This window comes from Berghia stephanieae, chromosome 7 (genome assembly GCF_034508935.2).
Source record: "Berghia stephanieae isolate SIO BIC M18660-M18661 chromosome 7, UCSD_Bste_1.3, whole genome shotgun sequence".
Classification (NCBI taxonomy): Eukaryota; Metazoa; Mollusca; class Gastropoda; order Nudibranchia; family Aeolidiidae; genus Berghia; species Berghia stephanieae.
Window position 1 is genome coordinate 33,154,462 of NC_088366.1, and position 22,341 is coordinate 33,176,802.

Genomic DNA, 22,341 nt, shown 5'->3' on the forward strand with positions numbered 1-22,341 from the left:
ATTATTATTATTATTATTATTATTATTATTATTCATTATCATTATTACTTTATTATTATTATAATAATAATTAATAATATAATAATATTATTATTATTATTATTATTATATTATTATTATTATTATTATTATTATTATTATTATTATTATTATTAATTATTAATATTATTATTAAGAAGAAGCAGGAGGACGAGGAGAAGGACTCAAAAGGAACAATTTAGTCCTGGGTCTATTTCAGATTTCTGTTGGATTCATCAGTCTTGTCTTACTTTGTTCGTCCTTAATCTTTTGACAATTTTATCTTATTGGTGGATTGAATTCTCTATAGGAAGTCCTTGGCCGATGGGTTCTTTTATTTGGGCCCTGTCTGGATTGTTGCAGGGAGGGAGACAGTCAGATGGATTTATCTTTTCGTGAGAGATGGTATTATTTTTCTTGTACTCATATCTTTATAGTGGTATGTATTTATTTTAACCTATCAACTTTCACTTTGTATCCATCTTAGTACAAATATCCCTTTTGGCGGGATCCTGTGTCGGTATCTCATTGGGACTTTTAGGTACTCAAAACTAAACACATTGATGATGGATTGCTCCTGGACCTTCTTTTGTCTCTACTTTGACCAGTTTCCTTTGTCTTATTATTTTTTTATGTTTTTATTTATTTTATTATGAAGCGCATTATAACCTATCAAAAATGTGTTGACATCCCATTCTTTTTTTTCACTGGGACTGAAATGATCCAACAATATCTTAAACGCCGTACATGGAACTGTCTCCCTATATAATGACCAAATTTAATTTTGTTTTAATTATTTCTATTTATATCGCCTTGCCATTTTTTTGCCATTTTATAGTGTTCAGCTCAGAGCTTTGAAAATATACATTCATTTTCGTACACATTTATTTTTCTTTCTACAGCTGTTATTCTGGTCAACTGATTTTTTTTTCCATATGATATTACTATTTTGTTTAAAGCTTTTCTACTTTATTATTTTGTTATTATTATTATTATTATTATTATTATTATTATTATTATTATTATTATTATTATTATTATTATTATTATTTATATATTATTATTATTATTATTAATTATTATTATTGTTGTTATGTCGTGATGATATATTCCTACACTGCCTTGAACTGACAAAACATATTTGTGCCCCATCGTATCAAAACGTTATCATATCAGGGTGATATTGGTGCTAAAAATAGACATTGTGGTCAAGAAATGAAATTTGGGCTAGGTTTATGAGTTTTATTCAAAATGAAAATTAGGGAGCAGGCACTGGTGTAAAATAAACATCTCAATAAGTGTGTATTAAACAGTGATAGACAAAGTGAGGTAGAAAAATACACACTTTTTCAGATGTTTGTAACAGAGTAGATTAATTATATAATTTTATAACAAAAAAATTATAGACTGAAAATTTCATATTTTTGATAATTTTAATTTTAAAGTTCCTTTTTCTTTGCATCCATTTCACTCCGACATAATAATACCAGCTTGACGCAGTGGGTTGCATTTGACCAGCTAACTGCCACACTGTGGAAAACTCTTATTTATCGATCGATTGATTTAAATGACACTCATCCTGACAATGACTCTCAAATCCAGGACTTTGTGAATTTTTCCACAATACGACAGTTAACAGGTTAAATATAAAGAGTTTGCTAGAAAGCTTTCAATTAAAATAACAATTGTTTATGATGCCTACAAACTTGTCAAAAAGTCTTAACCCTCTCCTTACCACCGACAGCAAAATTGTCACTTTTGTTACGATACAATATATACATTTTTTAAATTCAGATTTATTTTGTTATTCACAAACTTTGAAGAATGATCTTTTTTTTTTGATTAATAATAACATAACGTTGTAGAGAGCTTGTTTGAGTTTTAAAAAAATGATTTTTCTGCTGGGTAAGCCTGCCATTTTGGGAGAATACTGAAAATGATTGGTAAGGATCAAAGAAGTCTTGGGATTGAGACTTTATGCCAATTTTAGGGTCATTTAAATACAATCTTTATTTGAAGCACAAGTTTTTATGGCTAAAATTCCTCTTAGTGGGGGCCTGTGCTTGTGTCTGGATGAGACTTTTAGGTGATTCAAACTAAATACTTTGATAGTGTGCTATTGGAATCTACATCTGTTTCCTATTTGAACCAATTTCCCTTTGTCCCACCTTTTCTTGGGTGCTTTAATTGTAATTCTAGAACGTTTTACTCCCATAGTGGGCAGGGAGGTACTTACTGTCTTCTATCCCCCTATATCTGTTTTCCAACTAGCTTTCTGTCTTTGTCTTGGAATGAGATTACTTGGTTTTGTCCTGGCCCTGACCGGATACCCTTGGTGAGAGGGAAACAGTCAAATGTATAGTTAGTTTTGAGAGATGATATTTTTTTCCTTGTAAATCATCTCTGTTATGTAATGTATTATGTTTTGTTTACATATTGTATATGATTTTGTAAACATTTGAGTGTATTCCTCTTAGTCGGGACCTGTACTTGTGACTGGATAAGACTTTTAGGTGATCTCAAAGTACATACTTCGATAGTGTGCTCTTGGAATCTACCTACATCTGTTCCCTATTTGATCCAATTCTCATTTGTCTTACTTTTCCCTCAAGTCCTTTTAATGGTACATCTAGAATCTTTTCACTATACAATTTTCTTCCTTTTTACTGCGCTGATATGACCTTAATGTGTTGCAAGCGCCGTAAAAACCCTTAAAAACAAACAAAACATAATCCTTTCTTCTTTTTACTAGTGCTGATATGACATTAATGTGTTGCAAGCGACGTAAAACCCTTAAAAACAAAACAAAACATCGCTCAGTGCATAGTTGAGTCCTTGGAAAATGCTCCTTACTCACATTCTCTCATCATACTCCGGTGTAAAATGAGTACCTGGCGATTAAAAGCATTGTCTTTGTCTGCAAAAATGTAATATCGCCTAACAGGCGTCATTTCTCGTCCTACATGTTAAGTGTTGCTGTTGGCCAGACCCTTTGTAAAGCGCTTTGGGCATGTTTAGTGGATATTGCTCTATATAAATGCTCTAGTGTTAGTAAAAGTATACAGCAAACCTATCAACAAAGACTGGTTAACACCTTACAATACCAATTATTATTGTATTATTAGTGTATCGGGTCTGCCACAGATACTGGGCTTGAAGTGACCAACCAATTCTGTAATTGGTGTTATTTTTATTGAATTAGAGGTGGGTATTCCTTATGACCACTTTGCTGCGTTGCACTTGGGCTGACCTCTGGATTATCTTGGTCTTTTCTCGAGGCAGAACTTAAAGAAAAATATTCATGTGAAAGAGGAGAGACCGAAAAACACCCACATCATAAATTTAACTTCATTTGTTAATCTGAAACTTTACTTCATTTGTTTTTAGTTGAATGTTTACTGGCAGTGCGGGTCTAATCATGTGAAGTAGATTTGATTTGATTTTATATATATATATTTTTTTTTCGTATATATCAGTTTAGTTCATTGATTATCACAAATGTTGCCTAATATGATTATAGAGAGAGTGTTGTTAATTTAACGCAAAAATTAAAATATATATAATGATAATTGTTATTACATATTATAATGGGTTAAGGTTACTTTTTAAATGTTCATTTTAATGCCATGTCGCCAAAGATATTTTATTATCTACAGCAGATCAAAAATTGAAATTTTATGATATTATAAAGAAGTTGAATAAAGAGATATCTTGTTATATTTAAAATTTTTGGTTTTATTGGATTTGTTGTTTTTGCAAATAGAATTAAGCTGCCACTTTTAGTGTATCCATTTATTGGTAGCAGTGAGTTGTTTTCTTTTTTCCATTGTTTGCAATTATTGAGGAACACTTAATCCTCATCAAGCCATGAAGAATCTACCGAGTACTTCCACTTTTCTCTGTCGGCTGCATGGACATTAATGTTATTCTAGGACAGGCCAGCATCTTTCAGCTCTTTATCCATGGGTCTTCTCCGATTTTCTTTGGGTCTTCATCTTTTGCCATCAGCCGTCCAGCAGAGTGCAGTTCTTTGAAAAGCAGTTGTCTCATTTTTGGCAACATGTCCAAACCATATCCTTTACCTTATGCGTATCTCTATCGTTGTATCTATGCTCACTGTATCAGTCTTTTCTCTCTTGTTTCATTTATAATTTTGTTGGACCAAAATATCCCTAAAATTCTCCGGAGGCATTTGTTTTGAAATGATTCCAATGTCTTAATTTGGTGGTTCCCTTCCAAAATTCGCTGCCGTAAAAGAGGACTGAAGGACATTGCTCTTGAGCAATTTTAATTTGGTTTTGATCTGCATTATTTTGGATCTTCAAATTTCCTTCAGCATTGCAAACGCTTGATAAGTCTTGCATAACCTGTTTTACATCTTCCTCTGAGTTTCCGTCATTTGTTACTTTTGATCCTAAATAAATGAAGTCTTTTACCTATTCAATTCTCTCAGTACCATGTTGAGTTCTCTTGAGCCTGCTACATTTGTTTTCCTTATGTTTATTTTCCGGCCAATATCGGATGGGAGGTTATTTAGTCTGTTAACTTTTTCCATTGCATCCGGGTGCTTGCTGGACAGTAATGCTATATCTGCGTTATCCAAATCCTAAGTAAAGGACATCAGAGTCCAGCTGATTCCTCTATTCTCCTTTTCATGATCCAATCGAGACCTGAGATAAACAGTAGTGGTGAGACCATACATCCTTGCTTGACCCTATCCTTGCAGAAAAACTTTCAGTCGGGTTATTATCCTCACTTTATTACTTGGCATTGGGAGTTGCATTAACTCTTTGAGTATATTTTAAGTATCTTTGCTGGGACGCTTTTTCAAAATCCACGAAAATGATGTACATGGTACTATTCCACTATATGCTTTGTTCCATAATCTGTCTTAAGGTGAATGTTTGGTAATGCATGACTTTCCTTTTCTGAATCCCGCTTGTTCATTTCTGATGATTTTGTCAATGAGTGTGGTTATTCTATTCAAAATAACGTCCATAATTTGCTGGTAATTGACACTAATGTAATTGCTTGCCAGCCCTGTTTGAGGTCAGTCAAAACATTTCCATTCTTGCATCTTAAAGGTAATCTCTGACCATTACTTTCTTTCTACTATATTGACAATCTTGTAGGGGTTCTTTGTCTTGACATGAGGCTACTTCAGATCCTGTGGCTAGGATCTCGATACGATATCACTTCTTTATCTATTAAGGAGTGTTCTTTCAAGATTAGATCTCTTAGCCTTGATGTGTTCATCGTCTATTGCTTTTTTTATTTCCTTCATCTTTTGTGCTCCCGTGATTCCTTTGAGATCCAGTTTTCTGTGAGGCTCTTCCTATATCCAAGAACTATGCGGACTGTTTCTCCCAGCACTTGGTTGAAGTTTTCTATGGAGAGGTCCGCCTAGTCCTGCAATGCTTCAAGTCTATTCTTGACAAATACGCGAACTGTTTTTGAATAATTGGGTTTTCCAGTCTTTATATGTCGAAATGTCTCTTCGTTATCATTTTTCTTTCCTTTCCTCAGTTCAATGCTAGTTTTCCAAATAATAACTGTTGACTACTGCCTACACTAACAACAATATCAACATCAATAAATGGATCCCCTCAAGGAGACAGCTTGAGTCCAATTCTGTTCACGATATACCTCGAATCGGCCATGAAAGAACTAAGACCACAATTACCACCAACAAAGAATATTACACATGAATTGATACGCAGATGATGCAGACATAATCTTTGAATCAGAGCTTCAAGTGAAAATATACACGCCATTAATATCAACTACTCTAAAAGCATAGAATCTAAAAGTGAATCAATCCAAAACAGAATATACAAAAATCAACAAATTTAAATAAATGGAAAAGTGTACGAAAACTAGGCTGATTAACGAAAATGAAGACATCAAAAAAGGAAAGTAGCTGGCCACCAATGCATTCAACCAACTCCAAAATTTATGGAATAGAAATAACATAATCAGTGAGAGAGAATAAATGAATACAGATTTACGAGGCACTGCTTATTCCGATAACATAATTGTGGAACCGGAGCCTCCCAAAAAAAAAAAAAAAATAATTTAGAATGTCTTGATTCATACGACCGCAAACAATTGCGTCGCGTAATCGGAATCTATTTATTGGCCAGAGACAATTACAAATACTGATCTTTATGAAAGAACCAGGGTCCAACGCCTGAGTACAACAATAAAAGGCCAGCGATGGAAGCTGTTTGGTCACATCTTACGTCGGGAAGATAACATCCTAGCTCAAACTGTAATGACGGATTATTTCCTACATGGCAACAAATATGTAGGGAGACCGAAATCGGACCGATCGAGACGCCGAACGCCGAACCCGAACGGATCTAGCCTTCTCACGTGACCATGAACGAGATCTGGAGTGAAGGCTCTCAAGCGATATGCGGCATCGGATCTAAGGTCACGTGACAGAGGATAGCTTGGGTTGCTGTTGGCTTCAGCTGACAAGAAACGGAGAAGGAAAGAATGGAGACTACCTCAGGCCTCCCCCAACCATATGTTAGGGGAGGGGCAAGGTCAGTGCAATTCAATAGTATATAATTGTGCATGTGGCGCTCTATCCTAGATACGGAGAGAAAATTATAAATTGATTACGGGGAAGGTGGGGGGGAAGGGGGGGGGGTTGACCCACAAACGACCGAGGTGTTGGGCTTCGGGAGACCATGATACGACATCAAAGAGAAAAGGCCGCTGTTACTTGGATGGTGGAAATGGTTGGGGGGGGGGGGTAGTGACAATCAGCATGGGATGTATACATTAACATTAATAGTATAGGCAATAGATGACCACAGATGTGTATTGTTTGTATATGTTTGTGTGTGTGTGTGTGTGTGTGCGTGTGTGAAAGGGATTACACAAAAACACCTTTCTCTGTAGCTTCCAAATGATTACGTATACGATAAATTTGAAAACCACGTTGTTTGAATCAGCTTGCAAAAAGGAGAACATTTATCTTTGTTTCACAAAAATAGGCTTAGAAATAACATTTTTTTCTAGTAGATTGATTTTGAAAAAAATATTGCTCAAATTTTTTAATTTAATGATAATTTATTTATTTTCCGGTCGATTTTCTTGATTTATATCTCATTTTTCAATTCTCAATGCGACGAGCACACTGATGTATCTCGTGTGATTCAAAAGCGTTTAAAACACTAATTGCGTTGTTTTTGTTTTTTTAAATATATATATACTGATAGTCCTGCCTCACTAATTAATTCCTGAGCGTTGAGATGGTGACGCAACTATTACATACTAGACCTTGCAGTCGAGTCGGCATGGCTTTTGGGTTACACAACCACTATTTACCCATCGGTCAGCGGTACTCTTTGATGTATACAACACTCACCGCCTTTAAGCAAAGCCGCCTGTCCATAAATCAAGAGATGATCTCCTAACTGTTCACAAGCGAGCTGTCAAACGAGCAATCGATGATTGGATAAGAATCTCAACATCTCATATAATAAGGTAAGTTTTGGAGAGGTGATATCCGCCCACCCGTCATCGGACAGAACTTTCATTGCGTTATATCATATAAGTTCCGCCTCCTCTTTCTATTCCGGAGTGACGAGATTAGACGAGAGGACGCGAGAAAAAATTAATCACGTGTTCGGTCAGTCGATCGTTCGGGCTGCTTCGGCGTCTAACTATAACTTGGTAATGGTAACTACCCCGAACCAGGATCTCTTTACATATCAGAAATTTCTGAATTCAGACGAATTAATCCCTGAAGAACTAGGAAAAACTGCAGTGCCCGCTGTACTAAAGTCACAACAAGATCTTGACAGCCTCAAAACTGTGATACAGGACCATGACCGATGGAAACAATTAACAACATGGATGGAGAGAGTAGCTATACTCCTCGAATTAAAAAAAAAAAAATCTCTGTGACTGAATCACAGAATTCTCAGCAAGCGTCATTCAGACTGCGAGGCTTACTACTACTATTACTACTACTACTACTACTACTACTACTACTACTACTACTACTACTACTACTACTACTACTACTACTACTACTACTACCACTACTACTACTACTACTACTACCACTACTACTACCACTACTACTACTACTACTACTACTACTACTACTACTACTACTACTACTACTACTACTACCATTTTGTGTTCGGTTCGTTATATCCGGCTGGCGGATGTTGTGAGTTTTTTATTGCGTAACGCACAGCATTGTTAGAAAGAATGAAATTGATGTCACTCCGCTCTTTGTTCTTGCTTTTAGACATCCCATTTTAATAATTACTTCTCACTAAGTTCTATAGATAGTATGCATTTGGCTAAGAAGCTCACAGCATTGCCATCCGAAAGTATAACGGACCAACACACAAAACTATGTGTATCCATGAACTTTTGTTGTATGGGTAATTTTGTTTAGTGAGAATTACTCATAAACGTGGATGGCAAACAAAAAAAAAAAACAAAAAACAAAACAATAAGAAAGACCCGAGTGGCGTCAACTTCGTTTTATCTCTAAATCAAAATTATAAACGTTTAAGGTTTCATATCGTTTTGCGTCTTAGTACGTTACATCCGACTGGTGGATGTTGTGAGTTTAACTTAACGCATAGCATTAATAGATCATTTCAATTTCATTTCAGCTCACATTATTTTGTGAGCAGATCACAACAGAATCACATCCTCATTTTGTTTACGTGACACATTTGTTTGAAATGGAAATATAAATTTATTATTAAATTCTTCTCAAAGAGAGGAGTATTTTGCTCACTCCAAGGCTTGCAAACCGAATACTTTCAAGAACGTCTGACAAAGATAGTTGTTGACAAAATAGGGGATGCACTGTGAACGATGTCTTATAAAAAGCGGGGTATCCGATTAAAAAAAAAAAGTTTAGATAGATATCAAATAACTACAACACGGTTTTAAAATGCAATAAATAAATAAATAGAAACTACAAACACTCACACACACACACCAATACACACACACAAACACACACACATACACATACTCTCTCTCTCTCTCTCTCTCTCTCTCTCTCTCTCTCTCTCTCTCTCTCTCTCTCTCTCTCTCTCTCTCTCTCTCGCAAAGCAAAACAACAAAGGGCGAACAAAGAGAGACCAGTTCATGTACAGACTGATGCATTCATCTTGACCAGAAATTAATGCTATGACTTTAAGTAAAATCCTCGCAACTTCTGCCCGCCAATACAAACGTAACCAACACACAAATTATGTGTACGCTTTAACCTTCATTTTAAAGAGAATAGACACCGAGATAACCACGCCTTTAGGACAGTCGTCATAATGTAGCAATGACTATCCCGCACAAATCTTTGGGCCTCTTTTTCGCTTACGAAGTGCCCAAATTCGAGTCAAAATATGGGACGAAGCCGTTTGGTATATGCTATTTTAAAAAATTAATTACGACGCTGTTTATTGATGAATATGACTGAAAGTTGGCACACAGAAAAAAGGTCATTTTAGATTATGTCAAGCGACAAAACTCGTGCGATTACCAGAAGACCGTTAAAAATAGATTTTTACTCTTTGGAGTAAAATATTTCTAAAACTACCGGGCGTGGAGGTTTTGTCGCTGACAAGGTAATACATGAACATTTCTTCTTTTTGGTTGTAAAATTTCATATGAATATGACGAGTACTTTTCCCGTATTATACAAAACACCATCCTAATTTCCTCTTCAAGTTTCACACTTATTACGCAAGATACAACCAAAGGTCGAAAAAAAATGCCGAAAAAGCGTCCCATATTTTCGCGTTTTTTTCCTCTTTGCGGGTCATCCAAATAAATGACACCTTTGACACTGCATAACTTGTTTATTTATGAATGGATTTTCAAAATTCAAAAACATTTTTACTCAGTGGAGATAGGGCTTTGATTTTAGACAAAAATTTTCCTCAAAAAGAGAAAATAACATTTTTCATAGTCATTGCTACATAATGTAAACAATGGCAGTGACTGGGTAACATAGCGAACTACACAGGTTTTGCTCTCGAACTTAAACATTTACTATATGATCGAGAAAATCGTGTGATAACTAATCACCCACCTGGCGGTACAAAAACAATGTCAACGATCAGAGAGAGTTCGCTTTCATTCACGTTATTGTTTATAAACAACTAAATATGTTTTTCTCGAGTACGTGTGAAGATTTGTCACAAATTTCATGTTTTGATTGGTAAAAAATCCACTGGTTAATTAACCAGTAGATTTTTGACCAATCAAAACATGGAATTTGTGACTCACCGTCACGCGTGCTCGGATAAAAATTGTTGGTTGTTTATAGATAGAACGAAGATGACGTCACCCAAGCCTTTGTTATTGTATTTTGCCATCCGCGTTTGTGAGTGATTCTCACTAAACTGTATTAACCAGACTATAAAAGTTCATGTTTACAAATAGTTTTGTGTGTTGGTCCGTTATACTTCCGGATGGCAATGTTGTGAACTTCTTAGCCAAGTGCAGACTATCGATAGAACGAAGATGACGTCACTCTGGTCTTTGTTATTGCTTTTTGCCATCAGCATTTATGAGTAATGGTCACTAAACTGTATTAACCAGACTATAAGCGCCAGTTTAGTGAGAATTACTCATAAACGCGGATGGCAAAAAAATAAAAAATAACAAAGACCTGAGTGACAACTTCGAACTATCTATAGATAGAATGCGCTTGGCCAAGGAGTTCACAACATTGCCATCCGGAAGTATAACGGACCAACACACAAACTCTGTGTAACCATGAACTTTTATAGTCTGGTTAATACAGTTTAGTGAGAACAACTCACAAACGCGGATGGCAAAAACAATAACAAAGGCCTGAGTGACGTCATCTGCATACTATCTATAAACAATAACCGGAATGAAATCGACCCCTCTCTGGTCATTGTTATTGTTTTTATACCGCCAATTGGGTGACGAGATATCACATGATTTTCTCGATCATATTATAACCCTTAAAGTTTATATATAGATAGTTCGAAGATGACGTCACTCAGGTCTTTGTTATTGTTTTTTGCCATCCGCGTTTATGAGTAATGCTCACTAAACTGTATTAACCTGACTATAAACGTTCATGGATACACACAGTTTTGTGTGTTGGTCCGTTATACTTCCGGATGGCAATGTTATTATGAGCTTCTTAGCTAAGCGCATACTATCTATAGTTTTCTGTGTTGGTTATTTTGATCAAGCGGTAGACCAGTGAGTATCCTATTTAGACACACACCATCGAGAGTAAAACCTGTGTAGTACGCTATGTTTACAATCGCTCCATTGTTGATATTATGACGACTGTCCAAGAGGCGTGGTTATCTAAGTGTATATTGAGCGAGGTCTCATAGACCCATAGATAACCACGCCTCTCGGACAGTCGTAATGATGTAAACAATGGTAGTGATGGGTTAACTTAAGATACTACACAGGTTTTATTACCGATGGTATGTGTCTAAGTAAAATACCGAATGTTTTACCGCTTGATCAATAGAACCAACACAGAAAACTATGTCTCGTTAAACGTTCATAGTTTGATCGAGAAAATCGTGTGATAACTAGTCACCCATTTGGCGGTATAAAAACAATTACAATAATCAAAGAGAGGTTGATTTCATTCACGTTAATGTTTATAAACAACCAACTATGTTTGTCCGAGCACCTGTGAAGGTGTGTCACAAATTCCATATTTTGATTGGTCAAAAATCTACTGGTTAATTATCTGGCTGGAGGTCTGAAAACATAAACAACTTCATCATTCTATTTTGTTGCAAGTTTCTGTATTTGAGACAGAGCGATACCAAGAGCCCTTTTCCATCATTAGCCTTTGCAAGAAAAGTTCGACATCAACCCAAATTGATCTCAGATCGTGTGTCTGTTGTCTCGCGATGCAATCTTGAAGTTACAACAAGCAATCATTTGATCTGATGTCTGCTTTTATTAGGATAATTTTGGTAAATATTTTCCTCTATCCACCCAGCAGTAATTGGGGTCCCGACAGCTCAGTTGGTTGAGCACTCGATCCCCCCCCCCCCCCCCCCAATAAACTCCGACTTCATGGTCTCCATAACTCATCAGGATTATTATTCTACTTCATACTAATAATAAACTTGCATTCAGATAACTGGTGTTTCTGACTCAATAGATAGTTCGAAGTTGACGTCACCTAGGTCTTTGTTATTGTTTTTTGCCATCCGCGTTTATGAGTAATTCTCACTAAACCGTATTAACCTGACTATAAATGTTCAGGGTTACACACAGTTTTGTGTGTTGGTCCGTTATACTTCCGGATGGCAATGTTGTGAGCTTCTTAGCCAAGCGCATTCTATCTAAATAAAAGTTTAGGAATGCATAAAATGGGAGAAATAATGATTTAAAAAACAAAAACAAACTAATGTCGCTGTTTGAGGGTTAATTTCTATAGATAGTATGCGCTTGGCTAAGAAACTCATAACATTGCCACCCGGAAGTATAACGGACCAACACACAAAACTGTGTGTATCCATGAACGTTTATAGTCAGGTTAATAAAGTTCAGTGAGCATTACTCATAAACGCGGATGGCAAAAAGCAATAACAAAGACCTGAGCGACGTCATCTTCGAACTATCTATAAACGAATGTCTGATTTAAAGTCACAACTTAAAACAACACACATAACATTTTTATCGAAAGAATGAATGAAGCTGACGTCACTCATCACTTTGTAATTGTTTTTAGACCGCCAGGGAGTTGATTCCATCTCACTACATTCTCTCTTTGAGGTTATAATAAGCATTAAAAATTACACACGATATTGTGCTTGTTACTATTGTTTTGGTGGGGAGAACTGCTGCGCATTTTTCAATCCTTATACTCGTCTATACATATTTTGCTGTTATCCACTCAGTTTTGAAATGTGCTACGAGTTCTCAATCTTCAACAGAATTGGACTGAATTAACATTCAGTTGATTTTAAGACCAGGATAATATGTCTTTATAGCAATCATTTGGTGTACATTTTCACACATTTAATGAGGAATTGTAAATCAGGACTGGAAAATTGGTAGGTTGAAATATTATTTTCGGCCACTCAATTTGTGCATTTTTTTTTTTTATGCTGACAATTTAATGACTTGTGAAATTCGAGTCGCTGTACTTAAACTGGTGTCTTTTTGTGCGCGTCAATCGGCACCAGAGGCGTGTTCCGAAAGTGATCGAGCGTCGTGGCGCCTAATATTCTCGTCTAAATTTGAGAAGGATGAAAAAATACAGTGTGGCGTTTTTGTTTTGTTTTTGTTTTATTTTTTTTAAAGGGATCGTTTAGGCTATGTGGTCTTGCGGTATGACACACGCTTTCGAATCGGAAGGTCCTTGGTTCGAGCCTCGTTCGGCGCATAGTTGAGTCCTTGGAAAAGGCTCTATACTCATATACTCTCACCGTACTCAGGTGTAAAATGAGTACCTGACCGTTAGCAGCGTTGTCTTTGTCGGAAAATTGTAATGTCGCCAAACAGTCGTCATGTCTCGTTCTAAGTGTTACGTGTTGCTGTTGGTCAGGGAGGAATTGTAAAACCTTTGTAAAGCGCTTTGAGCACGTTTAATGGATGTTGACCTCAATTTTTTTTTCTCTCAAGTATTAGAAATGTTGAAGGAGAGTAGGTGTAAGCTTTATAGAGGTTGATCTCACAATGTGTGACGAAAGGCATTTTACGTGCATTGTCCCAGTCGATAACGACAGGTTTTCATTCTTTTGTTTTATATTTCCAGTCGAGCGAAAGTTGTGCGACCATCAGAGTCACTGGGCGTTACAACTCAAAGTAAAAGAATTGTAAATGGAAAATGTATCTGAAAACCCATTTGTTTTTTCTTTTTTTCTGGGAGGCCTTCCAAAAGCTCCTACATCCTCAGTATCCTTTTTAAAATAATGTTCAAGTAGGGGGTTTGGGAGGGGGAAACTTAAAAAAAATTTTTTTTAAGTCTCCCCCCTCCCAAACCCCCTACGAGAACATTATAAAAAAAGTTTTCCCCCCTCCCTAGAACACTATAAAAAGAATAGAATCCAGAGGATGTAGGAGCTTTCGGAAGGCCTCCCCTTTTTCTTTTGATTAACCCAATCAGTTCGATTTCTTTCTTTCAATAAATTAAACTTTAATTCAAGGTGAGCAACTGCGTATAGGATGTACTGCTTTGTAAGTGGCGGACGCATGTGGAATTTTTCCCTGGGGGTGCATTGAATGATAAGAATTGACTTATACATATTTTTTTTAAAGGAAAAATTTACTAAGTTCATGTTTTAGTGAGGACAATGGGTATAGACTCGTAAAACACCGTAAATATTATATTTCTGATCAGTTTAGTTTTTGACGTATGGTTTTCCCGAAATAATACCAAATTTAGGCGTTGGGTCACACATCTCGTGTTGATTAGGAGTGAAATGTCTATTTTTATATTAATAAATACTCAAACGAGACCAATTTCGATCCTGTGTGAAGTCGATCTGACACCCCCCACCCGACACACACACACACACACACACACACACACACACACACACACTTATCCACCCAGCAGTGATTGGGTAACCAGGACTGATGCATCTATCTACAACGTTTTAAGAACGAGTATTTGAAATCACAGAAAGACTTTATGGACACTCTGTATTATTATAATACTTAAAGCCAAACGGTCAACCGCAGTGCATAGTCGTTTTCAATCGAAAACTGATATTAGATGGACAGTTGATGCATTGTGATTAGTTTGTAAAATCGAAAGTAGGGGAAAGCGTCCGCGTTTGACTACCGATGGAGCGTCTCATAAGACATATTCACGCTGTCCGCTACCCTTTTAATAGGACCCTAGTCAATATTGTAGTAAAGTACTTTCCGCCAGATCCCAGTCATCAATCAATGCTCGCTGACAGAAGGGTCAAGATAAAAATAAATATAGAATTACATTGAGACGACATCGGTCTCTTTGCTTATGAGGTGTATACCCACCACTGAACAATCGGGACTGGAATAGAATTATGAATACTGAATAGCATAAGAGTTTATCCATTCGGGAAACGTCGGTCCTTACGAGTGTTCATTCATGGCATACACTTCATCAAACGTTATCCGTCTTCAGACAGTCTCGGCACCAAGTAAAGATCCAAGATCCATTTATAATTTGCGCACATTTTAGCAAATTAAATAGTATAGTATAGTATAGTATAGTTTTCCAGCGTATTAGGCGTTTTGTGCCTTTGCTGATCTTGGCATTCAGTTCATCGAGATAAAAGTCAATAAAAAGCCCTAACAGATCTTTTGACCTGTATCTATAATATATAAACTTTTTGATAAATTGAAGGCCCTAACCCTAACAGATCTTTTGACCTGTATATACGTCTAACCCTTTGATGGATCTTAATGGGCGGTTCAACTATGCTAAACATGTAATCTGCTAAGTGGCTATCTAAGCTATTTTTGAAGGCGTTGACACTTGGAGCATTGGTCACCGTTTCAGGGGGACTGTTCCAGCGGTCGATCACACGTTGATTAAAGTAGTGTTGCCTAAGCGATGTGTTACACCTTGGTTTATGCAGCTTGTAATTATGACCTCTGGTTCCATTGTTTGCAAACACGAAAAGTTTACTCTCGACTTGATACAAACTGTGTGTAAACTTGTATGTTTCAATCATATCACCTCGTACTCGTCTGTATGTCATGCTTGGAATTTCAATACGTTTCAGTCTATCCTCATATTGCTTATCTTTCAACCCAGGAATTACTTTTGTTGCTCTGCGAAGCACGCCTTCAATAAGTTTCTTATCTTTCTCAAATTGTGGTGACCATACTGAGTTGCTGAACTCGAGATGGGGTCTGACTAATGCAGTAAATAGTATTTTCATAGTTGCTGCATCTAAATAGGTAAAAGATCTTCTGATGAGTCCAAGGATTCTGTTTGCCTTATTAACTTGTGTTTCTATATGCTTTGAGAATTTTAATTTAGTATCAACATGTACTCCCAAATCTTTCTCAAGTTTTGACTTATTCAGAGCTGTTCTGTCGCTACAGTGATGCTGTCTCATATCGTAGTGAAAGATTTTGTTTTTCGTTCCAAGATGTAGCACTGTGCATTTTCCAGCGTTGAACTTCAGTTGCCAATCGTCTGCCCAGTTGACTAGATTGTCAATATCTAACTGAAGACTGTCTCTATTTTCTAGATTGTTTACCTTTCTGTATACTTTAGTATCATCGGCATACATTGAACATGAGCTAGACAAAATACTTGGTAAATCATTAATGAAGATTACGAAAAGAGTTGGACCTAAGACGCTGCCTTGTGGCACTCCACTAAGAACTTCTGTCCAATTTGACACTGTGCCTTGCACGCTAACTCTCTGTTTCCTGCCTACTAGAAAATGCTTAATCCAGCTTAGAGTATTTCCTTGTACACCATGAGCTTCCAGTTTGTTTAAGAGTCTTTGATGGGGAACAGAATCAAAAGCTTTAGCAAAATCTAAGTAGATTGCGTCAACCGAAGATCCTTGGTCGAGAAACTCTGTACAATCATTTAAAGTCTTTAGGAGGTTAGTTGAACATGACCTGCCAGAAACAAAGCCATGTTGGCATTCAGACAGTAACTTGTTGTTCTTTAGGTGAGTTATGACATAGTCTCTAATGATGCTCTCCATTATTTTGCAAACCACTGAGGTGAGGCTAACTGGTCGATAATTGCCCGGATTACTCTTGTCTCCTTTCTTGAATAACGGTGTAACTTGTGCTTCTTTCCAATCGGGTGGAAGAGTTCCTGAGTCAAGTGATTTTTGGAACAGTAACGCTAATGGTTCGGAGAGTTCTTCTGACAACTGACATAATACGCGGGGTGGAACATGTCAGGTCCTGGGGACTTGTTCATATTGAGTTTGTCTAGTTTCTTCTTTACAGTGTCTTTGTCGAATTCTATATCTGATAGTATGTTGTTTACACTTTTTCTTTCACATGTAGGTATATTAGTAAGATCCTCGTTGGTGAATACACTGCTAAAGAACTTGTTAAGAATATTGGCTTTGTCAATGTTAGATGAGGCTGTCTTATGATCATCATACAAATCCGCAATACCGTCTTTAGTCTTCATTTTTGTTCTAGCATATGCAAAAAACTTTTTCGGGTTCACTTTAGCCATACGAGAAATAGATCTCTCATAGTCCTTTACAGCAATTCTGCATGAGCTTTTGGCTTGATTTCTGGCCCTCGTGTAATTAATATAGTCTGCACCCTCTCTAGTTTCTAAGTACTTTTTGTAAGCTTGCTTCTTTTTCTTGAGATTTGCCAAGACTGTAGGATTGATCCACCGAGGTGAAGTTCTGTCTGAACTACTTTTAACTTTTGGTACGCTGATGTCCACTGCAGACATAACTTCAGATTTGATAATAGTCCATGCATCGAGTACAGACAGGTTTATTATTTTTTGTGTTAGGTCTGCAGCTGAGACTAATTCAGAAAGCTGTTTGTAGTCGCCTTTATCGAAACAGTAGCGGGGTTCGTTCGAGTAACATTTCTTTGTGTAACATCTAAAGTCAAAATATAAAACCTGGTGGTGACTCTTGCCTAGTGGAGCCTCATGTCTTATTGAGTCAATCATTGAATGTTCATTTGTAAAAACCAGGTCCAAAATATTTGGGTTTTGCTCTGAACGGTAGTGAGTTGGTTGCTTAACGTGCTGTGTTAAGAATGAATCCCTGACAGCTTCCATGAATTTAGAAGCAGAGTGATCTGAGTCCTTGGGGGATAACTCGTTTGCCCAGTCTACTTCAGGAAAGTTAAAATCTCCCGTAACTAGAACATGTGATTTGCCTTCTGTCATTTTAACTAAAAGTTCATTAATCTTATCATTGTTTTCAAAAGAGCTATTCGGTGAACGATAAACCGAGCCAACTAACATCCTATCATTGTCTCTAAGTGTTATTTCACACCAAACGGATTCTTTGGATGATGACAAGTTGTCTGACAACTTGACTGGTTGAGCATTTAGCTTTGAACGAACCCATATGGCTACACCACGATGACAACTTTTATCCTGAATATTGTGAAAACAATCAAAGCCTGGAATCTGAAGTTCTACCGGCTCGATTTTACCTCTTTGCTGATTTTTAGGTAACACTTCAGTTATACTTATAACATCAACACTCTCAGCATCAATCGTTAATAAAAGTTCATCTCTCTTGTTGATAAAAGAATCTGAATTTGTATAAAAGCACTTTAAAATGTCCGTACGATGACGGTCTAATTTTTTGTACAAGCACTTAAAACTGTCCGTCTGATGGGGGTTAAAAACATTCTGTACATTAGAACTAAAATCGTTGGTTATTTTCTTTCCTCCTCCTCTCTCTTTCTGTCTGCTGGCTTGCCCTGTCTTCGATTGGAATCTACAACTTTCCCCCTCCATATTGTCCACTTCTCCTCTCCCCCTTTCAGTGGTAGAGGAGGTTACTATGAGTATATATGTAATTTCTGTCGTACTCTGAAAATTTTTTTTTTTTGGTAAACTGTAGCTAAAAACTCGTTAAAAAAATAAATCCATATAATAAAATGACCCCCACCTTGCAGAAAACTCCCAAAACTGGAACTTCATTTGGAGTCCCAGATTTGAGTTTTTGACAGTTAAGGTCATTCTAATCGATCGATATTTGAAGGACGAGTTATCAGGCCTGAATTCTATAAACTTGTTTTTTTTTTGTTTTTTTTTGTTTTCAGAATACGACAGATTTGTGATCCGTCGCTTCATTGTGTTAAGTTGGTGGGAATAGTGTTCAGGATTCCAGGTTGTGATTTGGGGTATAAACATTAAGAAAGGCTTAAGGAAAACGTCGAGGAAAAGGAAGAACAAATTTTGTTGTTGTTGGATAATTCCATGGTTATTCGAAAATAACTTGAATTTGAGAACCTGGAACTTAAATTTTAAAATCAATAACAGCGATAACAATTCTAGTTTTGATGCACGTGTGACGGGTATTGCCCCCCCCCCTTTCCCCCATTAAAAAGCGTCCTCTTACTACCACAAACACGCGTCAGAAAACATGCGAAGGATAACGAATTTCATTTTGCATTTTGTACGGTATATTTAATTATCTGTTATTTTTTTTGTAGGTTACAATCATGATTCAATCATCCTGAGATTAATTCACGTATTGTTGTCCATTGTATTCATATGTACATTGCTTCCCATGATTAGTTGGACCTCAATATCATTTTTGTTTTTGTTTTTTGTCTCCCCAGATTTACAAGGAGTATTCGACTAAAACCAACATACAATGCTATCAAAATTGACACACTCATATTAAACTACAATTTGAGGGTTTGAAAATCATAGTATTCTATGTTTTACAATTTATTGAAAATTTTGTTTTTCCACAAGGTGGATGAGAAAAATTGTTACGAACTCGTGATAAATAGTGTAATTTCATTTAATTTTAGATAAAATCCTTAAAATCGGGCTTTCTGCTAACATTTAGTTACGTTTCTTTACGACGGCTGAAAAGGAGAGTATTCCGTGAAAAGAGATTAGCAAGAACCAAAGCAACAATAGTGCAAACAACAAAATTATGGTTGGGACAATTCAAGAAGGCATGCAAAAACTTGAAATGTCTGATTCCAACTTTCAAAATCAAATTATCCATACCTCCATATACATTTCGAAATGCAAAGGAAAGCAATCTGAAATAAATATATCCCCACAGTCTTCCAAAAAGTTACCAAGAAAGATTTTACGGAAAAGTGAAACTCCACCTAGATTTCGACGGCTTTACCGTTGCCAGTCACAAGAGGAGTTGACCTTGTGTGAGTCCGACAGCAAAAAGCAACACATTAGTACAAACAACCCTAAACACGTTTTTCGTGAGGGACACAATGAGCATCAACGAGAAACACGAGAATGGCACATGTCCAATCACAATGATAATGTCGACGACGATGATGATGACAAAACATCAGATTATTCCGATGACGGAAATATCCTCTCAGCACAGTCTGGCATCATTCATCTTAATTCTGATTCATGCCAACAACCTGGCATCAACCAAGCAGGAAATAATAATGAACTCTTAATCATCCCCGATCAACCCATTTATCTAAATCAAACTGCATTCCAATTGAAGTCTGAGCACTCACTTTCTTTTGACACCGAAAGACAAATCGAAACATCAGGAACGGGATATAAAGTCTGGTCCAAGGAAACCTGCCCCAACACCTCTTATCCTTCTTTCAGCACACGGTCTCCACAAAATTCCAACTTATCAAATCATTATTGTAATAATGATGATGATAACGATGAGGATGATATTGCAATGCAACACAGTGTGCTCCAAGAGGAAACATTTATTACACACCAAGCACTTTCTTCTCAGACAGCCGATACCCCACATTATCTCAATCGACTTTACCCACCTAACCACTTCTATTCATCACCATTGGTACGTCCAGAGAAACAAATGGTCTCCGAATTTTCATTTCATCCTCAAACTATTTCTCCTCTTCATAAGAATAACTCCAATGTAAATCAAATTATGCCCTTTGACCACAATACTCGCTCATCTACCCCTACGCGCGTAGTCAGAGCCATTCGTGGACGAGAGCACAAAGCAATAAATAAATTACAATTTCATTTCGATGATCGAGATGCACCACTCATGTCGTTATATCCATATCAAGGGAATACTCCACCATTCACAGAATCAAGAAACATCACGCCTCAAGATATGATATCAGAAAATGTTAGAATGTTTGCCAATAAGTTATCAATCCCCCAGGATCCTCATCCTTTACCTCAAACTTCAAAAATCAGCAATCCTTCTATGCCTGGAGCTATATCGAGGAAACATCAAACCTCATTGAGCCAAGCCCTGCTCATTCATCCTCCACAATTCGTTCCGAGTTTTTCACAACCTAATGTTACATTTCAAAGCTTCAACGTTCCAAACGAGCCGAGTCCTCAGTCAACCAATCGGTATCGCGCAGCTTCGCTCCATCAACGGGAGTCACCTCCTGCAATTATTTACTATCACAAACCCCCGGGAAAGAATTATCCAGAAATTGAAATTCAGACTTCGTTAGATACAGTGCTCGACAAATACAAGTCCATGTGCCCTCTGGACGATTTATCAAATTCCGATACACAAAGTACGTTATCTACTGTCCCTGGCATCAACGACCTTACATCGTCATCGTCGCCATCGTTTTCTCCATTGTCTATTCTGAACATAGACAATCCGCCCATCTTTCCGGCCCAAGCAAGAGCAAACGTCAATCCGTTTATCCAAAAACAGCGATGCATTCGACAACATAAACGTTTATATAAAATTCGGAGGAGATTTACGAAGAAGTGGATAGAAGACAATTTGTCATTCATGATAGATCCTACAACACAACCGTACATCTCCACTTCAAAATCGATACCAAAGGAACTCGAACCCATGTCAAAATCAATCAGAAATGACAATATTAACACTAATAATTATAATAACAATTTCAAACTCATGTCAAATTTTCACCAGAAGACACAAACATCCGACATACGACTCAACGACTCAATAAATGATAATTCTAATACTAATAGGGCTCTTGGTTTCATCACGGACTCCCAGTCTCCCTCGACAAGCCAACAGTATAAACCTGATCTACCACGCATGTCATACAATACATTCAGTCAGCTTCCAGCTGTAAAGCAATTGCTTTCCTGTATGCAGCTTCAATTATAGCATATTCATTACAATTTTCACGAACAGTTGACTGAGTTGGAACATATTTGCTCTACAGTGACAAATTGCATATTATTTTATTGTTCATTCTGGTCAGAAATATTTTTTTTTTTTTACCTCAAATATCGATTAATTAAGATGGTCCTCAAGTTGTCAAAGCTTCTTAAACGCGAGTCAAAATACACACCTTTTCAGATTCTTATCACAACAGTGCTTCTCCAAATTATGTTGCGGTCAAATGTATGGTTTAAGTTTTGTGAGATATTGTTTGGAAAATTGTAAATCATCTCTCTGGTATGTATTGCTATATTTATTGTTTTGAATATATAATGTAAGTGTAATAGAATGACCAATCTATCTTGAGAGATGATATTTTTTTCCTTGTAAATCATCTCTCTGTTATGTATTATTGTATTTATTTTTAATGTATAATGTAAGCATCTGAGTGTATTCCTCCTTGTTGGGTTTTGTGCTTGTGTCCGGATAAGACTTATAGGTGATCTCAAGCTAAGTACATTGATGGTATGCTCTTGGAATCTACATCTGATCCCTATTTGTTCCCAATTCCCCTTTGTCTTACTCTCTC

At 36.7% G+C, this 22,341-nt stretch overlaps 2 protein-coding genes across 2 annotated transcripts; one reads left to right on the forward strand and one right to left on the reverse strand.

Annotated features, from left to right (window-relative positions):
- The first annotated feature begins 12,953 nt into the window (after nt 1-12,953).
- LOC144976221 (uncharacterized) lies at nt 12,954-21,842 on the forward strand. The gene is made up of 2 exons (XM_078920403.1): nt 12,954-13,082; nt 19,279-21,842. The coding sequence occupies exon 2, from the start codon at nt 19,605-19,607 to the stop codon at nt 21,753-21,755; it is 2,151 nt and encodes a 716-aa protein (XP_078776529.1). The 5' UTR covers nt 12,954-13,082; nt 19,279-19,604; the 3' UTR covers nt 21,756-21,842.
- On the reverse strand, nt 16,841-18,448 carry LOC144976533 (uncharacterized). The gene has a single exon (XM_078920825.1). It carries the CDS (start codon nt 18,446-18,448, stop codon nt 16,841-16,843), a length of 1,608 nt encoding a protein of 535 aa, XP_078776951.1.
- Nucleotides 21,843-22,341: the final 499 nt, after the last annotated feature.